Here is a 26572-nt window from a genome sequence, read left to right on the forward strand (position 1 = left end):
AGCTCCTGCTTCAAAAACGTCACAACCACGGGTTTCAAATGATTATTGTCCAGTAGCATTAACTTTTGAGAGAATGGTGTTCTCAATGACATGCAAGAAAAAAACTGGACCCACAAGAAGGAAGAGTACATGGTGCATGTAATACACTGTCATCTGAACCAAAACAAAAACATATGTATGTGCTCTGTTTATGGACTTTCCATCTGGATTTCATAATGAAAGACCACTGTAAGACCACACAATGCAAAGGTGGTCACAGAAAAAGGTCAACAGCACAGCCATCATAAGGGTTGAGTCCTTTTTCAATGATAGATCATTGAGTGATAAATAAGATAAGTATCACCCACCATTAGCACCGACACTGGAGCCCCACAAGGGAATGTTAAATCTTTAGTCTTATTTACTCATACTAATGAATGCTGGCCTGGCTCATCTGATGTCTTCAATGTTGGCTTTGCTGATGATACAGAGATTGTTGGTTTGTTAGTTGGTGTAAACACCAAGAAAACTAAATAAGTTATTTTTGCGCAAGCAGGAAGACACATCAACAGATACCCAGGAAAAACTCCTGTGAGAGCCAACAGAAGGTAGCTGTGGATGAAATGTGAGGCAAACTCACACTTATCTCACGTGGGATCACAGACTGGTTTCTTAAACCTGTGATGATCACTTTATTTAAATGTCTTCCATAGTCTCCACCGAAACACGTTAGGGATTTGGTGGAAGAGGAAATTCACATCATGGATTTGAAGCCATCAAATCTGCAGGAGCTGTGTGATGCTGTCATGTCAACATGGACCAAAATCTGTAATGAATATTTTGAGACGTCGAAGACTTCAGGCAGCTCTGAACGAAAAAGGGAATCCAACCCTGTACTATCAAAGTGTAGCCAATAAAGTGTCCGGTGAGTGTATTTTTAGTGTGCATTATGAGGGTGTAGTACTGTCTTTGACCATCAGAGGCAGGCTTGGCGCTGTGGCTTTAAGCACACTCAGAGAGCGGGGGTTGTAGCGCTGTCTGACAAACGGTGACGTCACCTCCCCGGTCACGCGCCGTTCTGTAACGAGCCAGCTTGTACTCTTTGACAGCAGCGCTTTCGTTTTTAAAATACACCCTCGGTACCGTCTAAATATTCCCGAGCCGTGGTGAATTAGTAACGACATGTGGGCGTTCGCGTGTTTGTGACACAGTAAGGCTTCGCTTTGTTAAGTTTCACTGCCGGTCGGACCCGTTAGCCGGTTAGCCGGTTAGCCATTGCTAGGTAACGGTAGCTGTCAACAGATCAACGGCTCCAAAGCCGTTAGTCACGGCAGGTACTGAGGTGTTTGTGTGTCTATGTGTGTCTATGTGTGTGTCTGTTAGTTTAATTTCTGCGAGTGCAATGTGTTATAAACGGACGGTTGTCTCAGCCGAACTGGGCCCAAAGCCACTGCTGGAAAATAAGGGCTGAACAGAAAGTTGTACAGCTGTGTTTTCTTGACGTATATTTCACCGGTTAGGATGGAGAAGTCCATATGATTGAAATGATCAGTCATTATTTTTCTAATTAACCTGCAGTTGAACAGAGACGATTTATCAGTCAAGTAAAAATGTTTTATTTGTGATTTGTTAGGATCATTTAGAGGTTTCAACCTCTCAGGTTGAAGGATTAGCTGCTCACTAAATACATACATATACTGGTTTACTTTATCAGGCACATTTAAAAACAATTACGTCGTGGGACTCTTGAGCTTTATAATTTATCATCATTATTATTATTATTTGGCCTTTATATGTCTGTCTGTCTGGTATAGGCGTTGCTGTATAGGGTAGAGAATGGCACTAACAATAAGACAGGAGGCAGAGCTGACCAGGATGGACAGGATTAAAAAAAGAGTACATCAGAGGGACAGCTTAGGTTAAGTGGTTTAGAGACAAAGAGGTGAGGCTGAGATGGTTTGGACATGTGCAGAAGAGTGATAGTGGATATACTGGCCAAATTATGTTGAATGTGGAGCTGAACAGCGGAAGACCTCAGAGAAGATTCTGAGGACAGAGAAGGAAGACATAGAAAGGGCTGATGTGACAGAGGAGGATGCTAGGGACAGGGTGAGATGGAGGCTGATTATCTGCTGTGGTGACCTCTAAAGGGAGCAGCTGAAAGAAGAAGTCTGGTATAGGCAAAGCTTCCTGTGGTCTGTTCAACATGTCACAATCCTAGGACATGAAATGTATAATTTTATAAAACAATAAAAAGCAGCAAATCCTCCTCTTTGAGAAGCTGGAACCAAGTAATAAATAATGTAACAAAGCATTGGGTAATTTTTATTTCAAATAGTCAGGCATTGTCATTGTTTCCTTTTTTTGGGGGGTGGTGGTGGTGGTGGTGGTGGTGGGGGGGGTTGTTGGCTCTTAAGTATTTCAGTGCCTCAACTCAATGAGTGCCTCCCACCTGAGTGCCTCAGTCAGATTTCTTTGTTTATAAACCTTTAATATATTTAACAAAGCTGTGCAAAATTTTACCTTCGTGCTATGAATAGCTTAAGAATTACAGATGAAGTGCACAGGGATTTGGTAGACATTGGGAATTACTATATTTGAAAAAGTATTTAAACTTAGGAGATCATGACTAGAAGATGAGCATGTATTGAAATGTTGGTAAAAATTAGACATTCCTTATGATATAATATGAGGACTCAAAAATGCCTGAAAAATTGATGTAATTTAAAATGTACTCCAAGATCTTGTGACTTGGAAGATTTTCATAGCATGAGGGTAAAACTTTGAATGGCTTATTGTACCAAAACCAGTCACCTGATTCCTGTGTTGTCAGATGTGAACTTTACTCAAGTTTGACTGATTTTATAAGAAATCATCCAAACCCAGTATTTATGTTCCTTGATTGCAGGATGGAAAATTCAGAGACCGGTCCTCCATCGAGGCCCCTGGCAGTGCCGGACAGAGCCATGTTGCGACCCTCCGCCCCGCTTGGTCAGATGTCAGAGTCACCCAGGGCCTCTAAGCACAGGGAGCACTCGTCCAAGTCACCAAGGAAACGACGGGATGGGAAGAGGTCGCAGCGACGGGGGGGCGATCATGAACAGCTGCTGTGGGAGATAGAGCGCCGGAGGTTGCCAGGCCAACACGAGCATTTGGAGCCCTGCAGTTCAGCAAGCGACACAGCGGAAAGTTCTCCTAAGAGGTTTGCACTGCAGGTTGCCAGCTGGTCCTTCGTGCCACTGGCACAGCTCTGCTGCTTGGGACGTGAAGTGATGTTCTCTTGACTCCACTGTCTTTCCTTGTCACAGAAGAGCCCACTTTCTACATGGACCGTATCCAGCCACTCACTTCGGACCCAAAGCCTGCATTCTTCCCAACCCAACTTCAGTCATGTAAGCATGAGGGTGCTGAGTGAGTCGGACTTTGTGTTTGTTAGGACATTGACACAGATGAGTTTGTGTAACTGAATGAGATAAGATAAATTTAGAATGCTGTGATTGGATATTACCTGAGATGGGAAGGCTTACAAAGTGGGCTACAGATAGTGATCGTCACCTGATCGTAAAGAGTTTCTTTGGCCTTGATTTGTGAACACGCATACAGACAGATTTACCTGCACAATGCCTGTTATCCGCCACACAAAGAAGAAGGGAGATAAAAGGTAAAGGGACGAGGAAAAGAGCATTTTATTTATTCTTGTGTTTGGAATTTGACCCCAGCCTGTACAGACATGACCTCAAGGTGTCATCACGGTTAATGAATGACTCGGCTCCTTCAGAATATTGAATCATGTTTATTTAATTGAGAAGACATGGTATCAGTCGGATTTACTGACCTAAACTATCAGTACAATGTGGTAAGGTTACGTTAAACTCATTTAAATATATTATATGTTATCATTTCTTCTTTTTTTGTGTGTGTTTTATAACCTGCCGCAGAGAGACGGCATTTGTAGTTTTAGGTGTTTGTTTATTCACTTGTTTCTCTATGTCTGTGTCCGTGTCCCAGGCACATCCAAGACCCGGCCAGCCAAAGGCTCACCTGGAACAAACCTCCAGTGAATGTGCTCGTCATCAGGAAAATCAGAGATGAGAGCCTGGCTGAACCTTTCAAAGAGCTCTGCAGGTTTCTAGTAGAGGTACAGGACCCAGCGTTTATAGTGTCGTATAGTTGATAATGTACTGCACTCCCATTTTCCACAACAATAAAACTACTGACACCGATTATGTTATTACCGTGTCTGCTGTTAAGAGTATGTTAGTCAGACAGCGATCAGATAGTTTTCAAAGTTCATGTGTCAGCGAGATAAAAGCTTCGATGCTAGGCTGCTGAGTTAGAGCATCCCCAAAATGGCAGGTGTTTTGTGGCAGTTTGAGTTAAGGGTCTACAGGTGACCTGGGGCAAAAAGGACAAAGGCACCCGAAGCTTACTGATGTTTGTGGTCAGGGAAAGCTTGCCTGCATGGTCCAGCCCTACATAAGAGCTGCTAAAGAACAAATTAATACTGACGGATCACACAGGGCGGCACAGACTGCTCTGAGTGCCACGAAAGAAGGTGGCCTGGTCTGATTAAATTATCTTTTATATCCAGTGGACATTACCATGTGTCTGTGTTTTACCAGGACAACAGACTGTGTTTGTTTGTTTTTCTTTCAGAGAAGACAGACTTTTTTTTTTTTAACAACAAGTATCTCCAAAATTGGGCAACATACATAAATTAATAACAAAAAATAGGCCAGAACAAAAGTAGAGTTTGGGCTGAGCCGTCTCTTTAAAGGTGATTTCACTTCAGTTTTGTCTGTTGGCGGGTTGTAAACTTCACCCATGTACCTACTGAGAAACATGGCAAAGAACCAAGTGTACACTGACACACTTGTAGACCTTAAGAGCAACATTCTTCATAAAGAAGAATGCAGGAAAGAGTCCAGACATGTAAGTTATAGTCTGGTTTCAAGCAGTTACAACACCTTGTGACCAGATGTTTGTTTTAAAAAAAAAAACAAGCTGTACTTTGTGAAACCAGACGGTCTGTGTTGGACAGTGAATCCACATATTTGCATTCCATACAAATGCTATCACTAAGCTAGCTACATGTGTTTGGCACATGTTTAACGTTACTTTGTAAGGCTTACACTTAAGAGATGTCTGTGTGTGTTTTGGCTGTTGTTGTGCGTTTTTGTGTCAGGAGAAGCAGATGATGGTGTACGTGGAGCGCAGGGTCGCAGATGACGCCACGCTGTCGAAGGATGAGGCGTTCGGCTCCATCCGTAATCAGCTCTGCACCTTCAGAGAGGGTGAGACCCAAAGCAACACAAAACTTGACCATTAGAAGACCAGATATTTGTGTTTAGTAAAAGGTGCAATCTTTTGATGTTTATTCTTCAGTAAAAGTGTAAAAATGGCAAAGATGAAGTGTTAAATTGTTGATTATGTTACCCTAAGCCCTATTCTATTTCTACTCTTAAGATGACCACATCAGCAATGCAAAGAACTTGCTGAACTTACAGTTTTCCTTTCAGAATGATTACGAAAGTCAGTGTTGGGTTTTTCTGTTTATTTGTGCTTTGCATCTTTTCGTTCCCATAGCTCTTTAGTGTCATTGTCCCTACTTCATGTAGGTTTTTATCTGAAAGACCTGCCCAGGGTGTACCCCACCTCTTGCCCTGTGACATCTATGATAGGCTCCAGTGCTTGGATCTTATATTATTATTATTATTATATTATTATATTATAGTACTTTAAAGGATGTGTCGTTGTTTGTTAAATAAGCGTGTTCAGTTTGAAGAGTTGCTATCAGAGAGAGGATGTTGCATGTTTGAACCACTGCTCTGCTTTCCTAGTTAATGTTGTGTTGGATCAGTACCTCCCTACATATGGTGGCTGTTTCCTTGTCATTCATGTTATTGGATGCTCCCATGCAGCATTTTTTCCAATGTGTTTTTCTATTAAAAACACTTAAACTGCCATTAATGAAATATTCTGACAATTTGTGTTGTGACTGTTATAAAGTAGTGCAAAAGGTGAAACTTTAATAAGGGATCCTGAGTATTGAGTAAATATGATGAAAGATGTTGGCAGTGTCTGATGAGGGGGAAATCTTTTAATGGCTCGTGCTTGAAGTAACATTGTTGTGTTTTTTTAAGCACTTACTTTGTTTGACGTCAGGTTACGATGATATATCTGACTGCATCGATCTCATCATTTGTCTGGGTGGCGACGGGACTTTGCTTTACGCCTCTTCACTCTTCCAGGTATTGTGATTTTTTTTTTTTTTTTTTTTTTTTTTTTTTTAAATGTCAGAAAACCTTATTGACGTTAGCCAAGACCTTTGTAGCGGTGACATAAAAGAAAAAAAAGCGAGTTTTACATTTTCCACTGTTTCTATTTTAATGTAGCGTTTTTAACCCTGGTGAGTAATTTATGACTGTTGCTCCTTCATGTTACAGACTCAGAATAGCAAAATGAATCACATCAAAGACACGCTGTGTTTTAGAAGTTGCCGTGTGTGTAATATTATAACAGATGTTCATTTTGCATTGTAATTGCATTATAACCATAACAAATCTTTCAGATTCCTTCTCTTCTGAATTAATGTTTGTTTAAAATATAAAAAGAAATGCTTGGACTTGAATATTTAATTACAGTTTCCCTGTCGATGAGCTTTTCAAAGTATAGGTTGGATCATTTCTATTGTTCTGAGTTGGTTTTAATTTTTACATAATGGCACGCCTTCTCTTTTCCGTAGGGAAGTGTCCCTCCAGTCATGGCATTCCACCTTGGCTCTCTGGGCTTTCTGACACCGTTCAAGTTTGAGTCATACAAGACTGAAGTAGCCAAAGTGTTTGAAGGTAAACTGCAGCTCTTACTGGATAATAATAGTTTCATTGGAAACTTTTTATCTGATCGGCAATTTTTGGGGGACTTTCAGGCAATGCAGCAATCACTCTGCGCAGTCGTCTGAAGGTGAAGGTGGTGAAGGACATGCTTCAGAGAACAGGAGAGCAGCCGTACAGCGGAGGGCCACAGCAACAGCCGGAGCACAATGGACTCCTTCCTCATGGACACACCAACACAGATGCTGGCAAGGTCACCCTGCAGCTACAGGTTTGTTAAAATGGTCAGTGAGAATATCAGCTGCTGGACTGTTTACGCCCCAAAAATAAGCTTGTTGGCTTTTGTGTTCTTGTTTAGAAGCTGAGGTGGATTGTACGTCATTCTGATGATCAGATCATCAGATTAATGGTTGGACAATTCTCAAGATAAACATAAATGTAGATTACAGGCTGGAACTTTTTCATGATTTGGAAGAATAATTTTAGGAATTTAGTAGGTGGATAGAATAGAGATTGAAAATGTGACGTCATTCAAGGGTAAAACCGCAAAGAATTCTGGGAACTCGTGGCAAGAGGTAGTAGCGCACGCAGGCTTTCAATTGAAATCAGTTACACAGCGATAAAAAGAAACACAAAAAACTGTCAAGAAGCGGTTGTATTATTAACTGCAATAGCCGGTCGCATGACAGCCATGAAGCCGACGGGTAAAGAGATCGTTTTTCTTTTATCGATTACGTCGTTGAAGAGAAATTATTCGAGCCATGTTTCTGAAGTAAAAAGAGGCGACGGATGGCCTGGATTGCAGCCATTCAAAGACCAAATATAACGTCCCAGAACATCCAGCTCACAGGTTAGTCTGCTCCAAGCATTTCCACAAAGGTCAGTGTTTTGTAGTAGTTAATACGTCATTTTTCTTAACATAATTGGTGATATAGGTTACAAGCAAGTCTGGCGCTGAACAGAAATTGTGGCGCTATGCTATCACTAATTGCCCAGTACGATTACAGCATACAATATTATTGTCACTGCTACATTTCTGTAATGAACCAGAAATTATTTCCACTACTAATTAATTACCGTTGAGCTCAAAGGTCCTATTAATAAACGGTTAACGAATGTGTATTTATGAAGACGATTTGTGAGACTGGTAAACTTATGATACTACGATGGTCTTTCGTTCTACACGGTGCATTTCATGGTCCTGTACCCATCCGTCGGTAAACTGTACCTGGGCTTGATGCAGTGACCTGAAGTTACTAAACTTCATGAGTGTATGCACTCACTCCAAGAACCGTATTATTATAAATATGAGCGTGGTGAAAGTTGGGCAGCACGCTAACGTATTTTGTCCACTCTGTGTGCTCGTAAGGGTCTAACCCTTTCACTCCTTTGATTTTTTCCTCGTATCTTTTCTTTGACTTTTCATCAAGTCTGTCTTTGTACGGTCCGGCATTGTTCTCCTTCGTTTTGTACATAACTTTTTTGGGGGGCAAAGAAAAAGCAAGAAGGTATTGGAACCGGAGAATGAACGTTTTGCGGTGCTGCAAATGCTTGCATTTGATGCGGTACTTGGATTGTTTTGCCACGAGTTACCGGCATGCAATGCGCGAAAGTCACGTGGTCTGTCAATCTCTATGAGCTTTTCTGTTCTTATGAAGCACTCAGTTCCTACACTACAGGTCACATTTACCCATTCACAGTCAACCCTTCTGGGGTTTCTGGTGTGAAGAAAGTGTGCAGCTGTCAGGCAACAGATGAAACTCTTGTGGCTAGCTTGAAGACGCATGGCTGATGCAAACTTTTATTCACGCGGTTATCAGTGCCACTAAATGATAAATTAGAATATTATAATGAGGGCAAGGGTTACAAACCTTCATTGAACGACCTAACAGTTTGATTTCAAAGAGAGTGAAAAAAACAGTGTCAAGCCAGGAGAGAAGCATCTGTTAATTAGCTGATTGCTTCGTTGCGTCCCTCAGCTGTTTGTGCATTTTGGAGACAGATGCGCTGAGTTTTCAGTTTACTTTTTCACAGTCATGGCTCCTTTGAATTTATCAGGGTGTCTGTGAGTCTCAAAATGTCTTAAATATACAATTACCAGTAAAAGGCCCTTAAATGTATTTCCAGTATGCTGTTTACACACTTTTATCACTCAGTGTGACTGCATCTTTACTGCTGCGCTTGATAGTTTGACTAACCTTTTCAGGCAGGTTTTACCTGTGTAAAAGGCTGATAAAATACTTTATCTAACTGAACACACACTTAAAAGAAATCTTAAAACACAAAAACCACCAAGGTTTTTGTGGGAAACCCTGAAGATGATGATGATAGGGTTACCAGCCAATCAGCCTGCAAAAATACAACAGTATGTTGAAGGATTTCAAAATTAGGACTTCTGAAAATGTGAGACTATGTATGAAAATGAATTCTTAAACAGTACTTTTGTTAAACCTTTTAAGTTAAAGCTGAAAGTCTACATTCCAGTCACAACCTGATTATTTGATTTAAAATCCAGTTAACTCTCTAAAAGCCCTAGATTTAACTTTTGTACCTGAGATCATTGAGATGCCAAGGAAAGCACCACAACCATATTGCTGTTTCCCTGCGGGTCTCTAAAATGCAGTCCTTTTTAAATCTATCATATGATTAATCTCTCTGATGTCCTTTAGATTCAGCAGCTGGGACCTCTTAGTTCCCAGTTAAGTTCCTGTGGTTCCTTAGTTCCTGTAAATATTTGGGCTCATGGGACTGCAGTTTGGCCTCCTTGTTAATTCCCGATCACACTCCTGCACGCCATTAAGATGATGGAACCTGACTGTGTGTGTATGTGTGTGTAGTCTAGGGCTCAGTGAGGGATCATCAGCTTGGTTGCCATGGCAACAGTCATAATAAAGCTGCTCGGGAGAGAAATTCGGATGTTATGAATGTTTGTTGAGCCAGTTTCCAAGGATACTGTGGCGTCAACAGTGGAGTCAGTGCCGAATGGATATTTAATGATTCCTGACGTTCTCGGTTTGACACACTGTGTAACTAACGAACACGACACACACACACACACACACAGCCTCTGTCTCTAAGCACAGCCCTCTCCTTAGTCCTCTCACCCCCCTGGAGTTTTTAGGCTCATCGATAAAAGACAGTGACGGATTGTTCTGATCCCTGTACTTCAGTTTGACCTCACATTACATCATGTCTGCTTGCGCCCAGCAGGATGTTTGCGTTGTGCTCAGCTGACGTCAGTATATCTGCCAGACATCACAGCATGGCGCTGCAGCAGGCTGTGAGACTCACTGAAGTGTGGAACATGATTTGTTTGCAGTCAGTCTGCTTGTACTTTCTTTCTTTCTGTAATGTACTAGTTTATTGTTTTATGGAGTACACTGAGCAGATTTAAGGCTGTCTTCAGGGAACACATGGATATGTTATTCTGTGTTTTACTGCTCTATGGGTGTGGAGTTTCTCTACAATTTACATGACAACCAGTTTGTTTATTAGACCTTCATCTCCAACCAGAGGCTTCCTTTTCATTAGATTTGCTTGTTTGAGTGTTTGGTGGAAAAATCAACCAGATATTTTGCCGAAATTTTAGTGCCAACTTAAAAGGACAAACTGATTTAATTTTGTTGTAAATAGCACCACCATGTGGATATTAACAGCATGACACACTGACGAGTTGATACAATCTTTTCTGCTGTCTTATTGAGACCATACAGTTTCCTTGATCTGTAAAATCAAAACCATTCCTACTGTTTTATTTTTCAACTGTGTTTTAGTGATCCTGAGCTAAATACATTTATTTGCTTTTTCATTTTACTGCACTAAATTCACATTTATAGATAACTGCTCATATTAAGTATGTGTCATTTGGCCAAAAGATGGCACTGCAGTTGCATATTTTGGGTCTTCAGTATTCGGAGAGAGGATTTATATCCTTTCTAAGAACATGGCAGAGATCCCTAGGCCTTCTGATCTTATCTATGGTGTGTGTGTGTGTGTGTGTGTGTGTGTGTGTGTGTACGTACTTGTGCAGGTGTTGAATGAGGTGGTGGTGGATCGAGGACCCTCCTCCTACCTGTCCAATGTGGACTTGTACCTTGACGGACGACTCATCACCTCAGTGCAGGGAGACGGTGGGTCTGTGCTTCTTTGAGAGCACTGATTCGGTTTCTACTAGAGCTGAAACAAAGTGTTTGTGTACAAATAAACTCAAAGGCAAATGTGTTAAACTGCCTCCATCTCTCTCTGTTCTCCAGGTTTGATTGTGTCCACACCTACAGGCAGCACGGCATACGCGGCTGCAGCAGGAGCTTCTATGATCCATCCCAATGTCCCCGCCATCATGGTCACTCCCATTTGCCCCCACTCGCTCTCTTTCAGGCCCATCGTGGTTCCTGCTGGGGTGGAGCTCATGGTAAGGAGGAAGTTGGAAACATCTTTATTGTGTTTTGTATATATTAAATTTTCTCTCAGTGCTGACTGTGCATGGAAGGAAAAAACTAAATCATATTTAAATATTGCCAAACAACAATTATGAATCTAACACAATCTATAGAAGTCCATATTGCTAGAAATCCAGCATCTTTTTTCCCCCCCACACAACAGTGCGCTTTCACACCACATTAATAGCCCAAACTCACTCACTGTGTTCACCTTGAGCCAAAATAACGCGAATAGAGCCATCAACACGATCTGCCAACACAGTATAAATGATGCAACTGCCATGGGATCAGCCACTGGTTAGTGAAGTCCCGTTTTGAAGCCTCTATTTTAGTGTTTTCACCATTGCTACCTTGGCTTAAAATAAACAAAACCAAAAAATGAACAGAGGAATGGGTGCATCTGACTGTGCAGCTGTTCGCACATACGCTAATGACATGTCAGTCACAAGTCACTAGCCAATGAGTGTACTACAGATAATCCTCCTCTCTGAAACATGGTATCACCAAAATTTACAAATTAGACCTTTGGGCAAGATGACGACCCCAAGTTGCTCTCTGATTCGACCAGAGAGTGAGTGTGTGAAAGGAGGAAAAAAAAAAGGAAAAAAAGTGCTTCTATGAATGGGGGAATGAGGCATGGTTTATAAACAAGTACAGTAGAAAAAAGCTATAAAAGAACCAGTCCATGTACCATTTAGTGGCTGCCCCCCCAACCCAGCTCAGACTGTGTCTTATGGGCACAACAAATGTGCGTGTCTAACCTTACTGCACAAGATCTGTTCCAAACGTGTGCCACCATTCTACACAACTTAATTAGTTCCAATTGGATTTTGTCTCAACAGAGTATCTTCAGCTCATTCATAAAAGTGTCGGTACATTTCATCATAGCTTTTGTCCTCGTGCATTAGTTTTTATTTAGCTATTGTTTTGTTTTTGTCAGAAAATAAGGCCATTGATGAAAACTGTGATGAAATGTATTGGTCAGTTACATTAACTCTGGTCTGGAGGCATCTACAAACAAACACCAGGTAACCTAACATGCAAGTCTTTGGACTGTTAGAGAAAACCAACAGTCCTCCGGGTACCAGGTCAGGCGGTTCGAACGAGGAAGCTTCTTGCTGTGAGGCTGGTGGTCTGTCCATCACGTTATTACAGGCTTAAATATCTTAATTAAATTTTCACCCCACCGTTGTGGAATAACTCTAGTAACCCTCTTACTTATACTAGCTGTAACAAGGGTTTGAATGAGAAATATTGGATATATTTCATGAAATTGTTCCTGTCAGCTGCTCTGAATTACAGTCACTTTGTTATCTGGTAACAACAGCAGTTTTTGCATTGGTGCTTTGGTTCATGGCCAGATGCTCACAAAATGAGTGACGTGCCCTTTGTTCTCATCCGTAAGTTTGTCAGTGCTGGTTAGAAAATGCTTTAAAAGTAAAATGGAGCTGCTCGCCTGGCTGATGTTGTTTTAACTCTAACACTGACAGTCTGTCCTCGCCTTCCCTGAAACAGATCACGTTGTCCCCTGATGCCAGGAACACTGCCTGGGTGTCGTTTGATGGCAGGAAGAGGCAGGAGATCCAGCACGGAGACTGGTAAGCACAAGTGTCAACGTCTGTAACAGATTCACTACAAATACTTTTTTCCTCAGTTTTAAGATGATTCTTCCATCTGTTCTTCTACCCACAGTATTAAGATCACGACCTCCTGTTACCCGGTGCCGTCGATCTGTTGTCACGACCTGGTGTATGACTGGTTTGAAAGTCTGGCTCAGTGTTTGCACTGGAACGTACGCAAGAGGCAGGCCCGACTTGCAGACACCTCTGACTCGTCAGACACAGAAAACTGACTGGTATGTTTGGGGTTCAAAGACATTCAGCTGAAGCTCTCTGCAGCAGCCTGGAGAGAACGAAGGGATCAGGTTTGTTCAGAGACGAACTGAGGAATTGTCTGCAACCAAATCAGAGTCAAATCAGCGGTGCACAGTGATCATTTGCACCCCAAGTCATCAATGCATTACAGTCCAGTGAATACACACTGTAGTTTATGTGTAGCTTCCAGAAAGAAAGCATGTTTCATCTGGGAAAAAAAAGATCTTAACAATTGCATGATGATGACCACCCAAAGCTCCTCATGAGTACTAAACAATCATCGATGATAAGTGTAAGAGTGCTAGATGTTAGCGACATAAACGTAGAGATACACTGAAAGCTGAAATGAAGCAAGCATACTCTTTGTACTCAACCTTTAAATGTAAATTTGTAAATACAAGAATCTAGGATTAATTTATTTAATGTCATATTTATGTAATATCTGAATATTTTTAGGACAGGAGTTTGAAGCAAGTTTAAGAAAACAGTCGACTTAAAATAAAATTTATATCACGGAGTAAGCCAAAGACGACTGTATGTGATTGTTTTCTACTTTATGAACATCTTGTGGAGTTCACGGCCTACTTTCTGTTCTCACTGTAAAACACTTCATGTTTCAGCTGCCTTACAAACTTCTCAGCCTGAGTTATAATGTAAGTCAGATTGCTGTGTCGACTGTGAAATAATTAAAAGATGTAGCAGGAGCCAAACTTAAAAATAAAGAAAAAACAAACTTTTTTCTTCTTTCATCTTTGTGTGAACCCAAACTCTCCCTTCATCAAATCAGTTTTTTTAAGCTCTTATGAGGTCAAATGATTGTTGGGTTTTTCTCTGTATCTATGAAGCGCCTTGAGGCGACTTTTGTTGTGATTTGGCACTATATTGAATTGAATGTTTGTGGCACTGAAATAGAAATTTCAGTTTATCTTAAAATTTTGACTTGTTCTGTAGGTAAGTTCAAATTTGGTATACCTCAAAATTTCAACTTTGTTCTGCCTATTTAAAGGCAGAAACAAGCTTTCATACAAATCTGATGATTGGGTGAAGATTTGGTGTGGTGTGGCCAAAAACACCTTGTATTCTTTTAATGTGCTAGAGCGTGCTGGCACGTACAATCAGATTAGGTCCTTTCAGTTCTCTCTTAGAAGATTCATGGCAGGACCGAAGAAGTTTGATCCTCGGGAATGCAGTCCCTCTTTGGTTTTGGAAATTCTGGAATCTGTGAAAAAAGCCATTCTGTCCCTGATTTGTAGTGCTCACTTGCTCCAATGATACTTGACACAAAGGTCAAGTAGTTTGAGGGACAAGTTGAGTTGGAGTCACACATTCAAACGAGTGGCCAGAGCAGGACATTGAAGAAATAATCCCACAACAATCCCCCACTGCCCTATAATCTGTCCAGAAGTCAAAAGGTCTTGAAGAGGAGAAGAGACGGGCTAAACTAAAACATTTTAAATTAATCAGTGCCTTTGCTACATGTGACGAAATGTGAGGCGTTAATTGTAGTTTAAAAAATAAAATTAATTTGTTTTTGGTGGTCACAGATCTAATATTAGAAACAAAATCACAGTGCTCATTGTGCTTTCTATATTTTTATTGCAATGATAAGATACAGATATATTTCCAGACATCCAATTTTATTAAATTATACTCCAATATTGCAGGAGACAGTCTTGAGAATGATATCAATCCAAATGTGGACAACTAGGTGATCAAAAAACACATTTTTTTTGTTTTGACCACAGATAAAACATGGAGGTTTTACAGTTTTTTTCCACTTTCATTATTTCTCCCGGAAATGCGTGATGAGAAGCAGCAGCAGCATAGAGTAATACTACAATATACAACAGACCGATACTGTGCAACAGTCAAGAACAACTGGGAGAATCTTTTTTCCCCTGCTCTCTCTTTTGTGAAATATTTATGCCAATATTCCAAGAACAGCCACTGAGACACTGGCAACTCAGGAAGGGGAAAAAAAAAGACACTACCCCTTCTGGGGAAGAAAAAAAAAACACATAAACAAGACGACATCGTGGTCATTAGAGAGCTAAATGGAAGTACAGCAGACAAAGCAACAAACTACAAAGGCTAGAGAAGAAACTAAAAGAGTTGTAGAGAAAGCTGTGTGGATTATTTTAAAATATTACTTCATCAGAGTGTGTGGGGAACTGGCAGGTCACTGTTAGTGTTACGCAAACCTCAAGTTAATGACTGACCACTGTTTGTGAGACACATGGCACCACACAACTAACCCGCCGTGTCACATGCTCAACAGTTTTGTGGCAAATGTATAAAAAAAAAAGACAAATGCTGATATCTAATAGACTCCCACTGTTGTTACCTTTAAATAATGAGTACACTTTATGATCATATTAAAAACAAAAATAGATACTCTGGGGATTAAAGTTACACCTCCTAAAGAAAAGCAGGGGCAAACTTTGATTCTTAGACTGAGTAAATGCATATATCTGATATATCAATAGAATCCATTTATAAATGATACATTTCTATTTTATGTTCTGCAATAGAATCCTCGCTATGACTAAAAACAGCATCTAAGACATTTCTAGCCAGAAGATAACGTGAAAGAACAGCTTGGACCACGGTTAGCGACGCCCGCCAACTGCTTTGTGGCGGCTTGTGCGAGACGAGACGGGGACCGACATGGTTGGAGTCTAGTGCAAATGCCTTTAAACGGTTTCATTGAGACCAACAAGTCTTTGTTTAGCTGCACACTAACGACAACCGTGCTGTGCTTTTTTCTCTGCGAAAGTTGTGTTGAGTTTGACACGGCAGTAACAAAACTAATTGACCCGAACGCGCCTCGCGCTCAGCTCTCCATCTTAAAGCATGCGTCGTCGTGAGCTGTGTTTGGCACTAGAGTTTGCGTAACATTATCTGGTTCTGTTTGCAAATGAATGAGCCGACTCTCCCTCTCCTTGCTTTAGTTGTACAGCAAATGTCGCAATTTTTGTTTTCAGTGAAGTAGGCCCTGCATCCCAGTTGCTCACACTAACTGTTAAAGATGAGTCCCACATTATTAAACATGAACTAGAAGTACTTCACACAGTGTGTACAGGATTGCACTATGATAATAAGCCGTTAAAAAAAAAACACAAAAAAAACCAAAACTGAAAATAGCAAGTACCTCAAAGAGCTGAATGCTCTGCTGTCCAGAAGCTCCATCCAGCCACATTATAGTTGATTTGTTTATTTTTTTCTTTTGAGTAAACTACAGGTTTTGGTCCATCTGGTGAGGTTCAGGTTTCAAAGCTGACCCGCTGGTCATTTTGCTGCCTGAGAAAGCTATCAGACTCGCCGCTCCTGGCACAGCTGGCTTGCTAAATTACCACAAAATGTGAGAGAACAATGGCTTCCTGGCTTTCTCCAGAACTACCGTGGATTATACCGACAATACAGAGCTCCTATGACAAAAAGGTGGCCAAAAAACAGAACGTGTTTTATTTACTGGTCAGTTTAACACCATCGTTCTTTAAACTCATACCTAGGCTCTAGATCTGACCTCACATACAAAACATCCAAATGAATCCATTGATGGGATATAAATAAGAGACACTGGTTTGAACTGACACAAAGAAAAAAGTGGAGGTGGTCTGGTCTGATGGATTCCTCAGGCAAATGTGTCCGGTGGCAGTTTCATTTATACATAAATAACATTTGGGTGGGAGGAAATGGATCCACCGTAAGGCTTCTTTTTAAACATTGTTTCCCCATTGTCGTGGGTGTTAACTTTTCAGTGTTGCGTCTATCTCGGTACTTTAGTGGAAGATCTCAACAACAAGAGATGGAACCTCTCTGCGGCCTCAGAGAGGCCGGACCAGCAGGTCCTGGGATCATAGCAGGGAGGGAGGGAAGGACAGAGAGAAGTAGAGAGTGATGGGATTGGAAGAAGTTTATGTTTGAGCAGTCTGAGGTTTAGTCTCACTCACAAACCGTTCTTTCCTTTCTTGTGTCTCTTCATCTTCCTCTTCCTCCTCCTCCTCCGTGTGCTGCTCCAGCTCCTCCCTGGTGATCATCTCAAAGTCGTTTCCGTTGCTGTGCTGTGAGCCTTCATCCTCTCGGCGGTCGCTGTCTGTGTCTGACTGGCGTTCCTCTGTTCCCTCCCCTTCCGCTTCCTTACTCTCCTCCTGCCCTACCTCTTTACTCTCCTCTTCATCCTCCTCCTCTTCCTCGTAGCCATCCTTCTTTTCGCTGTCCGACTTCTCGTCGCTGTCTGACTTCTGAGCCTTGCTGGAAGTGCCGCTGTCCTTCTCGTCTGACTTGTCTGTGCCCTTCTTCTCGCTGCCTCGAGGTCCCTTGTATTCATGGGTGTAGAGCGGCCTGAACGAGTCGATGAAACCAACGTCTGCTGTCAGGTTGGGCAGGAACCAGAAGTGATGGCGCCCGCCAGTCACCAGCCAGATAATGAGGAAGAGAATGCAGCGAGCTGAGGAGACAGGAACCAAGCAGTGAGATAAACTTAACACAAAAGTGGAGGAGAAAGAGAGACCATATTTCTCCCACATTAGCTTCTCATCACTGGCTCCCTGTTAAAACCACAATTTAAAGTCCTTCTCCTCATACAGTCCTGAATGATCAGGCCTGATCTTATCTTAAAGACCTCACAATATCATATTAACCTAATGAGGAACTGTTCTCAGACTGCAGGTTTAAGCTGTGTCCACACTGAAAGCTGACAGCTGGTTGCTTGCAGACACCAGGCTACGGTTGCCTAGGCAACCCTATATTCTATTTACTAACAGGCTATATGACCATTTACAGTATCCTGCGCTCTCATTGGTAGTTGCCTCAATCGGTCTCCTGGAAGCTAAGAAAGGTTTATTATCAGGTTCCGCCCGCTTTTGGTCCCCATGGGTTATTTTGTGAATCCCTTTCAATCCTCTGCTGCAGTTTCTAAAATTAGAATGGGAGGCAGAGCCTTTAGCTTTCAGACCCCTCCGTCGGTGGAACCAGCTCCCAGTCTAGATTTGGGAGAACCTTCTACTTTTAAGATTAAACTTCAAACCTTCCTTTTTGATAAAACTTATAGTTGCTGGATCAGCTGACCCTGAACCATCCTCTACTTATCTCAGCAGAAATCCAACTTAAAATTGTTCATGTGTTGCCTTAATTTTTCATAGAATATCTTTTACATTGCAAAAGTGGAGAAAAAGGGTGGGAACTGCGGAGATTTCCCTCTGACATATGGCACAGTTTTCACTAAATAAATACAGAACACAGTCTTCAGCTGTGGAAATGCGTCTCATCAACAACATGTATTGGCACAAATTTCATCACATCCCTGCCTGGACCGATGATTTTATTACTGTTTGCACTTACCGACAGCTAGAAGCAGGATGCTGGCCACAAAGCAGCCAGCTGCAACACTTAGATAATACACTCCAACACGCATTTCAGCTGGCCACAATGGAAACAGTGTGGCCGCTATCACCGCAATAACTGAAAGACAAAAACCAGGAAAATTTGTGTCAGATAACTCTTTCATTCTGTTTTTGATGGTCGAGGAGAAGAACTCCACTGACTTACCGAGAATCAGACCCATCGCAAACGTCTTGAAGTGGACGGGATCATAAATCCACACGTACACCTGCAGGAGAGAGGCACGCTTTGAGTACTTCACAAGCACTTCCTGTGTAGATTTAACAATCCTGCAAACGTACTCGCCTCTGTCAGTGCGCCCCAGGGCAGCTGTGGCTACAATGTAGCTTGCCATTACCAGTGTGTGAATGTGTGTGTGAATGGGTGAATGTAGTGTAAAGTGCTTTGGGGTCCTTACAGACTAAGTAAAGCTCTATACAAATACAGGCCATTTACCATTTACATACTCACCTCATTTCCATCCAGGAACAGCTGATCTTCGTGAGGCTCCAATTTAAACTTCTTCTTCACCTCTTTCTTCTTTTTGGGGGTCCCAGGACTGTCATCCTGTCCGATCAAATCAAAATTACGTTTAAAAAATCTACTTTATTTGAACCGTTATAAGTTAATTTAAACTGTGGAGTTTAAATTGTCAGGGTATGTTCTTAACATTCAGCTTAGTCATGCTTTCTCTTTGCCGACATAGACCAGACACCATGTAAATATGACTTTGAACTGGGCGTCTTTCCAGGGCGTCTACAGATTTGTCTCTATGCGCACTTTAAACTCTCAGAGTCAACATATCTGCCCATTTACTGTCAGGTTAGGATGATCCCATCAGCTGGGTCAAGGTAACTCGAAACAAACATGCAACTTTGGTTCCACCTGGGAACAAGCAGCTGAAGGTAAACTGTTATTATCCCAGTGAATAAGGCACATTTCATTTTGTATTCAGAGGGTCACATACACTTTTCTCTTTCTTAGTTTCAACTGCCTCGGGTTCTTTCTTCTTCTCTTTGTCCTTCTTCCCCTTTTTCTCCTCTTCTTTGCTGCTGTCACTCTTGGGCTTTTCCTTCTCCTTTTCTTTCTTGGTGTCCTTCTCTGTTTTTTTCTTCATCACCTTGAGAGCTCGGTGGAAGAACTGTTTCTTTAGAAGCCTACAAATAGAGAAAGAGGACATCAGATAATGAAGGGCTGTAAATACCGATGTGCGTAATTCACTGACAAGTAAAACGACTGGTGAGTTTACAAGAGTTGATAGCATTCAAATAATTCTGTAAAACGTTTATTCAGGTTCCAGCTTCTCAGATTTAAGTATTTGCTGGTGTTTTTAACTTTCTAACATATTAGACAAAATAAAGAAATCATCATCAATGATGAAACAAATACAGGAAATAAACACTACTTAAACTTGTTAGTCCTTTGCACTGGTATTTGTATTCACTGAGCTCTTCTTTACTGTATGGGGTTATTTCCATCTTGTCTATATGTATAGTAAGGGTTAGCTGCAACCCCACATGTTAGTAACTCTACTGCCAGTGCTAGAAGCAAAAATACACTGTTATGTGATAAAAACCTAGCTTGTGTGGTAGGATGTGTTCCACGGGGCAGCTACCTATTGCAGTAATCCACCGCTGACTCCCTGGTGGTGAACAGAGCCTCCTCTCCCTTCTTGGCTTTGGCCCACTTGGAGTCCAGCAGACAGTCCACAGCTTTGGAGGCTAAATGAGGAGATGCAACAAACACACACCACTCAAGGTGTACTGAAATGACAAAACACTCTGTGGACTGTTCAACGTATTAATAAACACAATACGAGACAGAACAGTAGGCACATCAACAACAACATGCATCAGTGATGTGGACGGCCTTTAACATGAAATAGTACATAGATTTTTATTTTTCACACTCCAAAGCCTTAAACAGTCTTAACTTCTGCTTCCAAGCTATTGATCAACACAATATGAAGCACAGCAGGAGGCACTCGAGAAGAAGTCCAACGTAATCATCACTAAAAACTTCTGAATGCTGAGTTTTTTTGGTCACTTTGAGACAGTAACTTGAAAGAAGCTGCAGATTCAGATGATAAATCCCTTTTCTATTTTTAAAAAAATAAGTGATGTGTAATTATATTGGCTCCTGTTCATCATTCTATCTATCTATCTATCTATCTATCTATCTATCTATCTATCTATCAAACAAACAGCTTGGAAAAAAACTATGAAGATGTTAAAAAGGGGATACAGAACCAGGCAAATGTTCAGTCTTACTATAGTTTTACCTGTTCACCTGATATCCATGCACTCATGACTCCTAATGAGAACAGATGTGAGGTCATACATCTATATATTAATTTGCCCAAAACATCTTTGTTTTTGTCCTTCCTCTAACAACAGAAGTGAAAGCTGAGCTAATCTGGTTTGAGTCATACCTACTTTTCCCCTTGTTTTGCAAAACGATTGTTGGGGTTTTCGCTTTACCTTAAAATATGAAGCACTGTGAGGTGACTGTTGTTGTGATTTGGTGCTTTATAAGTAAAATTGGACTGAAGTGAACAGAAATGCACAAAGAAATGTAAAAACACAGAAATAAATAGGTAGAGTAATAAACTGAGGCAAACACAAAAAAAACAAGTGCAATATTAAACTGCACTGAATGTTGTACACTGTTGTGGCCACCGAGTCCAAACCTTCCATGTGACTCTGCAGATTTTGGCCTAGTAGAAAATTAGATGACATTTAGTAATGACAGTGACTGTGAGCTATAGGCCACACTGTTATTTCAAACATGTTCATTTGGCCCTGGAGCTACTGTAGCCCACAGCAAAGGTAAGAACTGGTAAGGTCATGAGATAGAAGGAAAAGCTGACCTCAGCAGTCACAACCTGCACAACCTACAACTACTGAGTCAACAGTACTTCCCAAAACTGACAAAAAGTTTCACCTGTGCTACAAAAACAAATCAAACATAAACACTGTGTGGGACAGTCAGGTCTGTGAGTGAAACTGCAACAGAAACATGTGGAAAATCTCACAGCTCTTTACCAACGTGACACACAAATACTGCTACATCCAACATGGCGCTGCTTTGTATTAATTGTGACGGAGACTCTGCTCCATCTGTGTGTTCTGCAGACAGAGGCCACAGACCTCAGGCCAGAACTAACCGATGAAGTAGTCGACTCGGTGGCCCATCATGTTTGTCGACTTGGTGGGGCAGTTAAACCGAAGGTACTTGGCCACTGCCTTCTCCTCCTTGGTGGGCTCGCTCACCTCCTGCAAGAGCAGAGGGGAAAAAAAGTGTCACATGCAGTCTTCCCATCTGGTGAAATGAGGAATTGGCACAGAAATGCAGACAAGCGACCAAGAGGAAAACATCCTTATCCTAATTTATTGTAATTATGAATTTCACATATTTTGTGAAATTCAGCTGAGAATAGATACACTGGCATCAAATGAATCTGTTCAGTCTCCCAACTCACCGACTACGAGTCAGTAAAAGCAATGCACGCATATAACACAAATCCTGTGATCTAGATTTCTAGCTAACAAGAAAATGTAATTTCCCATCTGTATTTCCCATCAAGTATGGTCAGCTCAGTTTTAGAGGTGGTGGAGGTCCGTGTCCCTCACTGTTATAGAAGTCATCATTTGAAGTTGGCTGTAGGATTCTACTCAAATCATTTTTCATACAGTAAGGTTAACTGGGCTACTGCCACCAATCTATAGACTCATCAGGTGTGACAAAGTCGTATTTATCAGGACTTAAACCAACTCTGTCTGCCAGAATGACAAACCATTGATGAGAAGGTCAAACACAACCTCTGGTGCTAACATCTGTGGCTATGCTCTCTGTCCCAAGCTCACACACCAGTAAGCAGTGTGTCTGGGATCAAGCTGCACTAAAAGCTAGATTCCTTGTAATCATATATGACAGGTAACTAAAAGCGAGGCAGAAGCTCTCTCCACTTCTAGAGCTTCTGTCTGATTTTAGTGCGATTTTCATAAACTGCAGACAATCTGTCAGAGCATCCAGACCCTCCTCCAACTCATCACAACATCTGCACTGTCTGCTCAGCACTGAAAAACACGCCAGTGGTACTCAGCTCTGCTTCACTCGAGTCTGCTCCGGTTCACAACGTGAAGAGGAAAAGAAGCCATCAAACAAGCCTTTGTTTGGAGAAGCAGGTATCCATCACACACAGCTCAGTTACCTGAGACTGCTACACAGGAAGCCCCTGCGTCACCGTCTATATGATCTACCTGGCTTGATCACTGGAGTATCAGCCGTTCTCTGTTAACCATGTGAACTGAACCGCTCTCAGTATGTAAACACTAACTGCTAGTGTGCCACACCAAGAATAAAACACAGGCACTTTGTGCTGTAAAGCTGTGAAACCATAAAGTCAAGAACAAAGCAGACCATCTGCTACCTGTTTTTTTTTTTTTTTTAAAACACAGGTGAGTCACACACTTCAGCTTTTTTTTGGCTGCTGGTTTTGCATTAAGGGCCACATTTGTCCAGACATCTCTTTGACTGGAGATTTGTCTTCATTGCACTGTCATCTGATTTCGAGGAAAGCCAGCCAAATGTGTCCTTTACAGGCTCCACTATGTTCTTGGTCATCCACCCTGCCTGTTCCTTTGTACTTCTGCAGAAAATCTGGAAGGGACTGCTGATACACTCTGAGAGACCTTAAAATTGCAGCATGGCTTACAGGAGCACGTATGCACTGGGGAGTTTAAATTATTTTTAGGACAAAAGCTACGACTCTTAAGTTTCCTAAAGTTCTTCATTATCCCGCTGCTCCGGTTTGCTGTTTTTAAAAATAATAATAAAAATAGTAAAAAGCTTTTAGCTGTTCAGCTTCTAACCCACACCTTTGTGTCCACTAAGATGAGTCTATGCTCTCCCTGTCGCCCTCCTCTCTCCTGTGCTGTTCTGTCTGAGCTATCCCATAATTTGTGGTTAACACTGTAATGGGTGAATAGGACTACTTAAATTGAGTGCAAAATTTTACTGAACATCTGAACGGAGCTCAGTTGTTTCCCGACAACAATTACCTGTTGCTCTGCTGTTTTAACAGACTACAGATGTCTCACTTGGATACTAACAAACGTCTAGAAATCTAAAATAAGATATTTGATTTTGATTTTTGCAGAAGAACTAAAATGCTAATTTTTTTGCCTAAACATTTTGCACAGTACTTAAAATCACTTTACATTTTAAGCCCCATATTTATACATTTAACAACATTAAAACACAATGGGCATGCCATTTGAATAATTAAAAAAAGAAAAGCGATAACTACAGCATCATCTGGTTGTTGCCCCACATGTGTGTGAATAATGTTTCACCAGGTAATGTATGTCTTAAGTTACTCTGTAACTGGAAACTCATTTTAACCCAACACTGTAACCTTCTACGTAGCCTGACGTGCACCTCCCGAGAATTGCAACTACAAGTGTGGCTGATGCATACCACAACAACTCGAATGGTGTGGAAGGTTGCGGTGTAGACATTTAAGGGGTTTCCGGTTACTACGCAAGTTAGAAGTCTAAATCAAGGTATAAGGGAGGAAACAGCACTCCAGTATACGGACATAATAGTCTTGGCTTCAGGACATTCTGACTGTTGAAAGCTGTAAAATAAAAAGCAGGCTGGCAGGCTCGTAAATGAGATAACAGGATGTGCTGTAATAGAGCTGTTGGCTGAAACACATGGAGTGTTATCGGGTAGGATGGACCTGTTCAAGACTGTAAACTGATTCCCGTGGTCACTGATGAAAATAATCTAAGTATTAGACACATATCACTATAATCCAATGCAGTCCACTTTCTAATCCAGGCCAGGGGGACTGCAGTTTAAGCACAGGTAGCCACACTGCTTTCTCTACAGACACCTCTTCCGGGGCAAGGCAGCCAAGAGACTCAAGCTCCAGTGTCCTGGATCTTCCCCTGGGGTCTCGAATCTGGCTGGACATACCCTAAAAAGCTCACCCAGGAGGTGGCTGGAGACATCCTGCTTGAACCACCTCAGGGGGCATCCTATTGATATGGAGGAGTAGTGTGACAACCTCTAGAAAGACAAAGCTTATCTGGGAGGGGCTCCTCTTTGGAGGACACTCTTTTGTTGTTTGTATCTACAATGTCTTCTTTCAGTCACTACCCAGAACTCAAGCCATGGGTGGGGGTGTGAATGGAGAATGAACCAGCAAATCTACATTGTTGATTTCTCACGCAGCTCTGTCAGACCACATTACTGCAGACGCTGCACCAATCCATCAGTCAGTCGCCTGCTCCTTACTTCTCTCCCTGGTAAACCAGTCCCAGAGGGATCTGACCCTCAAATATTTATATTACTGAGGGAAAACAGTTCACCGCACTACTTTTTGCTGTGTCCAAGTTCTACACCGACAGTCAGTGGAGCAACAGCTTCTCCAACAGACTGATTCAGCTCCACCGCCATAAGGACTGATAGAGGAAGTCTTTCATAACTTATGTAAGAGCTCTTTACATTGCAACATATTCCAACAGATTATCATATGCACTCTCATTTTAACATGCTCTCTTCCACTTTTAACATATTTAACCATATATGCTAAGCCGCTTTAAATTCAGCAGCAGTGGAAATACTTGCAGGAGTCGATGTGGTTTACGCTGCAGGACAAAAATGCTACAGCCAACCAAAGAAAAACTGTTTTCCTCATTTATAGTTGTGAGCCTGCTTGCCAGTTCCTTTGTGAAGCAAACTGCAGGACAACAGAATTAAACTTTTCTTTTTTTTTAACCTTAAAGAAATGGACCTTTTCTTTGTATGAACTTTATTTCAACTTGGACAAAGCTAGTTAATATTCTTTTTTTAAATTATTAGTATGACCATACAATTGTACCAAATCAAAACCAACTCTAAGTAGCGATTATGCACATCTGGATCTCATGTACCTCTATCCAGCTTAGATAAGAGCCTCATTGTGTTCTTTTCAGGTGATTTTGTCCCCACCCCCGTCTGCCCATTCTCCTGTTTCCTACTGAGTAACTGTTACTGATCCCGCTAACCTACCAAGAGCTTATTATCATCTTCTGTTTGTCAATGCAAATCTTCTCCCGACCCGCCGCCTGTCCACACTGCGCAGGACCTTTCTTCCGTTTCAAAGGACTGTTTTACCTCCCCACTGCCTCAAAGTGTGGCTCAAATAGGGTTGCTGTGTTAACTTTAATATATAAATCGCAGTGAAATGACTCGTTTTAATGTTTAGGAGTTTTATAAATAAATCTGAACTGAGAAGTTTTGGTTTAGGGCACGAAAAACAGACCAACAATGACCTCAGGCGTATTTCAAGTGATGCAAACGTGACCTGTAACGTCTCTAAACTGTTGCTCCTGGAGCCAATCTAATTTGCAGTCTGCTGCACAGTCAGTTATGTGGAGATGCGCTGCATAGACTCATTAATTAAGTTCCCACACGTTATGTAAACACGCTTGGTTAAAGCTGACGCAGCTTAGCCAGCCAACGTTTGCAGCCAGCCAGTTCAATCCAAGATAAAATGAAAACCGACCCCAGGAACCACTAAGCAGACGCTACAACGACCTAATCGTGAAGTCTAGACAAACACATGATTGCTACTGGGAGCGCACACAAGAACCAGCTTGGAAAGGTCGCGTTAAAATACAAATCCCATCGTTTGTTTTCGCTAGCCTGCTAACGCTAGCTACCGTTTCCATCCTCTGGCTTCATCTGGCGCCTGCTCGCAGCATCCCGCGCTGACGCTGCCGTCAACAAAGATCGAGCAGTGGGTCATAAACCGGCGCCCGCTTTCACCCACAAGAACCGGTTTTTTTTATGAATTAAATTGATGTTACCTGGATCCGCTTCTTGTGCCTCCTGCGCTCCGCCATGATCCTCCAACTCAACTCATCCGTGCTCGAGGCTGCGCACGCGCATGGAGAACGTAGTATCGCGAGACTAGCCTAACGTTCGTTTCCCATTGATAAAAATTCAAGATCTAATTTAATACATTAAATATTTTAATAATATATACTTGTAATACAGTATTAGATATATT

At 41.6% G+C, this 26572-nt stretch overlaps 2 protein-coding genes across 4 annotated transcripts; one reads left to right on the plus strand and one right to left on the minus strand.

The window, feature by feature from the left end:
• The first annotated feature begins 1002 nt into the window (after positions 1-1002).
• Positions 1003-15436, plus strand: nadkb (NAD kinase b). Of its 2 annotated transcripts, none has more exons than XM_085141618.1 (12): positions 1003-1313; positions 2888-3181; positions 3288-3371; positions 3988-4117; positions 5165-5273; positions 6145-6230; positions 6725-6827; positions 6908-7083; positions 10843-10942; positions 11066-11223; positions 12767-12849; positions 12944-15436. In XM_085141618.1, exons 2-12 carry the CDS (start codon positions 2889-2891, stop codon positions 13101-13103), a joined length of 1482 nt encoding a protein of 493 aa, XP_084997744.1. In that variant the 5' UTR covers positions 1003-1313; position 2888; the 3' UTR covers positions 13104-15436. The 2 variants fall into 2 exon arrangements, with proteins under 2 accessions (XP_084997744.1, XP_084997745.1); XM_085141619.1 differs by having other exon boundaries at positions 1003-1189.
• Positions 14124-26489, minus strand: sec62 (SEC62 homolog, preprotein translocation factor). 2 transcript variants are annotated; one of them, XM_085141624.1, is made up of 8 exons: positions 26370-26489; positions 21674-21782; positions 20123-20228; positions 19475-19664; positions 18979-19074; positions 18676-18736; positions 18469-18588; positions 14124-17575 (listed from the first exon to the last, which is right to left on the minus strand). In XM_085141624.1, exons 1-8 carry the CDS (start codon positions 26403-26405, stop codon positions 17043-17045), a joined length of 1251 nt encoding a protein of 416 aa, XP_084997750.1. In that variant the 5' UTR covers positions 26406-26489; the 3' UTR covers positions 14124-17042. The 2 variants fall into 2 exon arrangements, with proteins under 2 accessions (XP_084997750.1, XP_084997751.1); XM_085141625.1 differs by lacking the exon at positions 26370-26489 and adding an exon at positions 26145-26325.
• Positions 26490-26572: the final 83 nt, after the last annotated feature.

The sequence above is a fragment of the Neolamprologus multifasciatus genome, chromosome 18, assembly GCF_963576455.1.
Source record: "Neolamprologus multifasciatus chromosome 18, fNeoMul1.2, whole genome shotgun sequence".
Classification (NCBI taxonomy): domain Eukaryota; kingdom Metazoa; phylum Chordata; class Actinopteri; order Cichliformes; family Cichlidae; genus Neolamprologus; species Neolamprologus multifasciatus.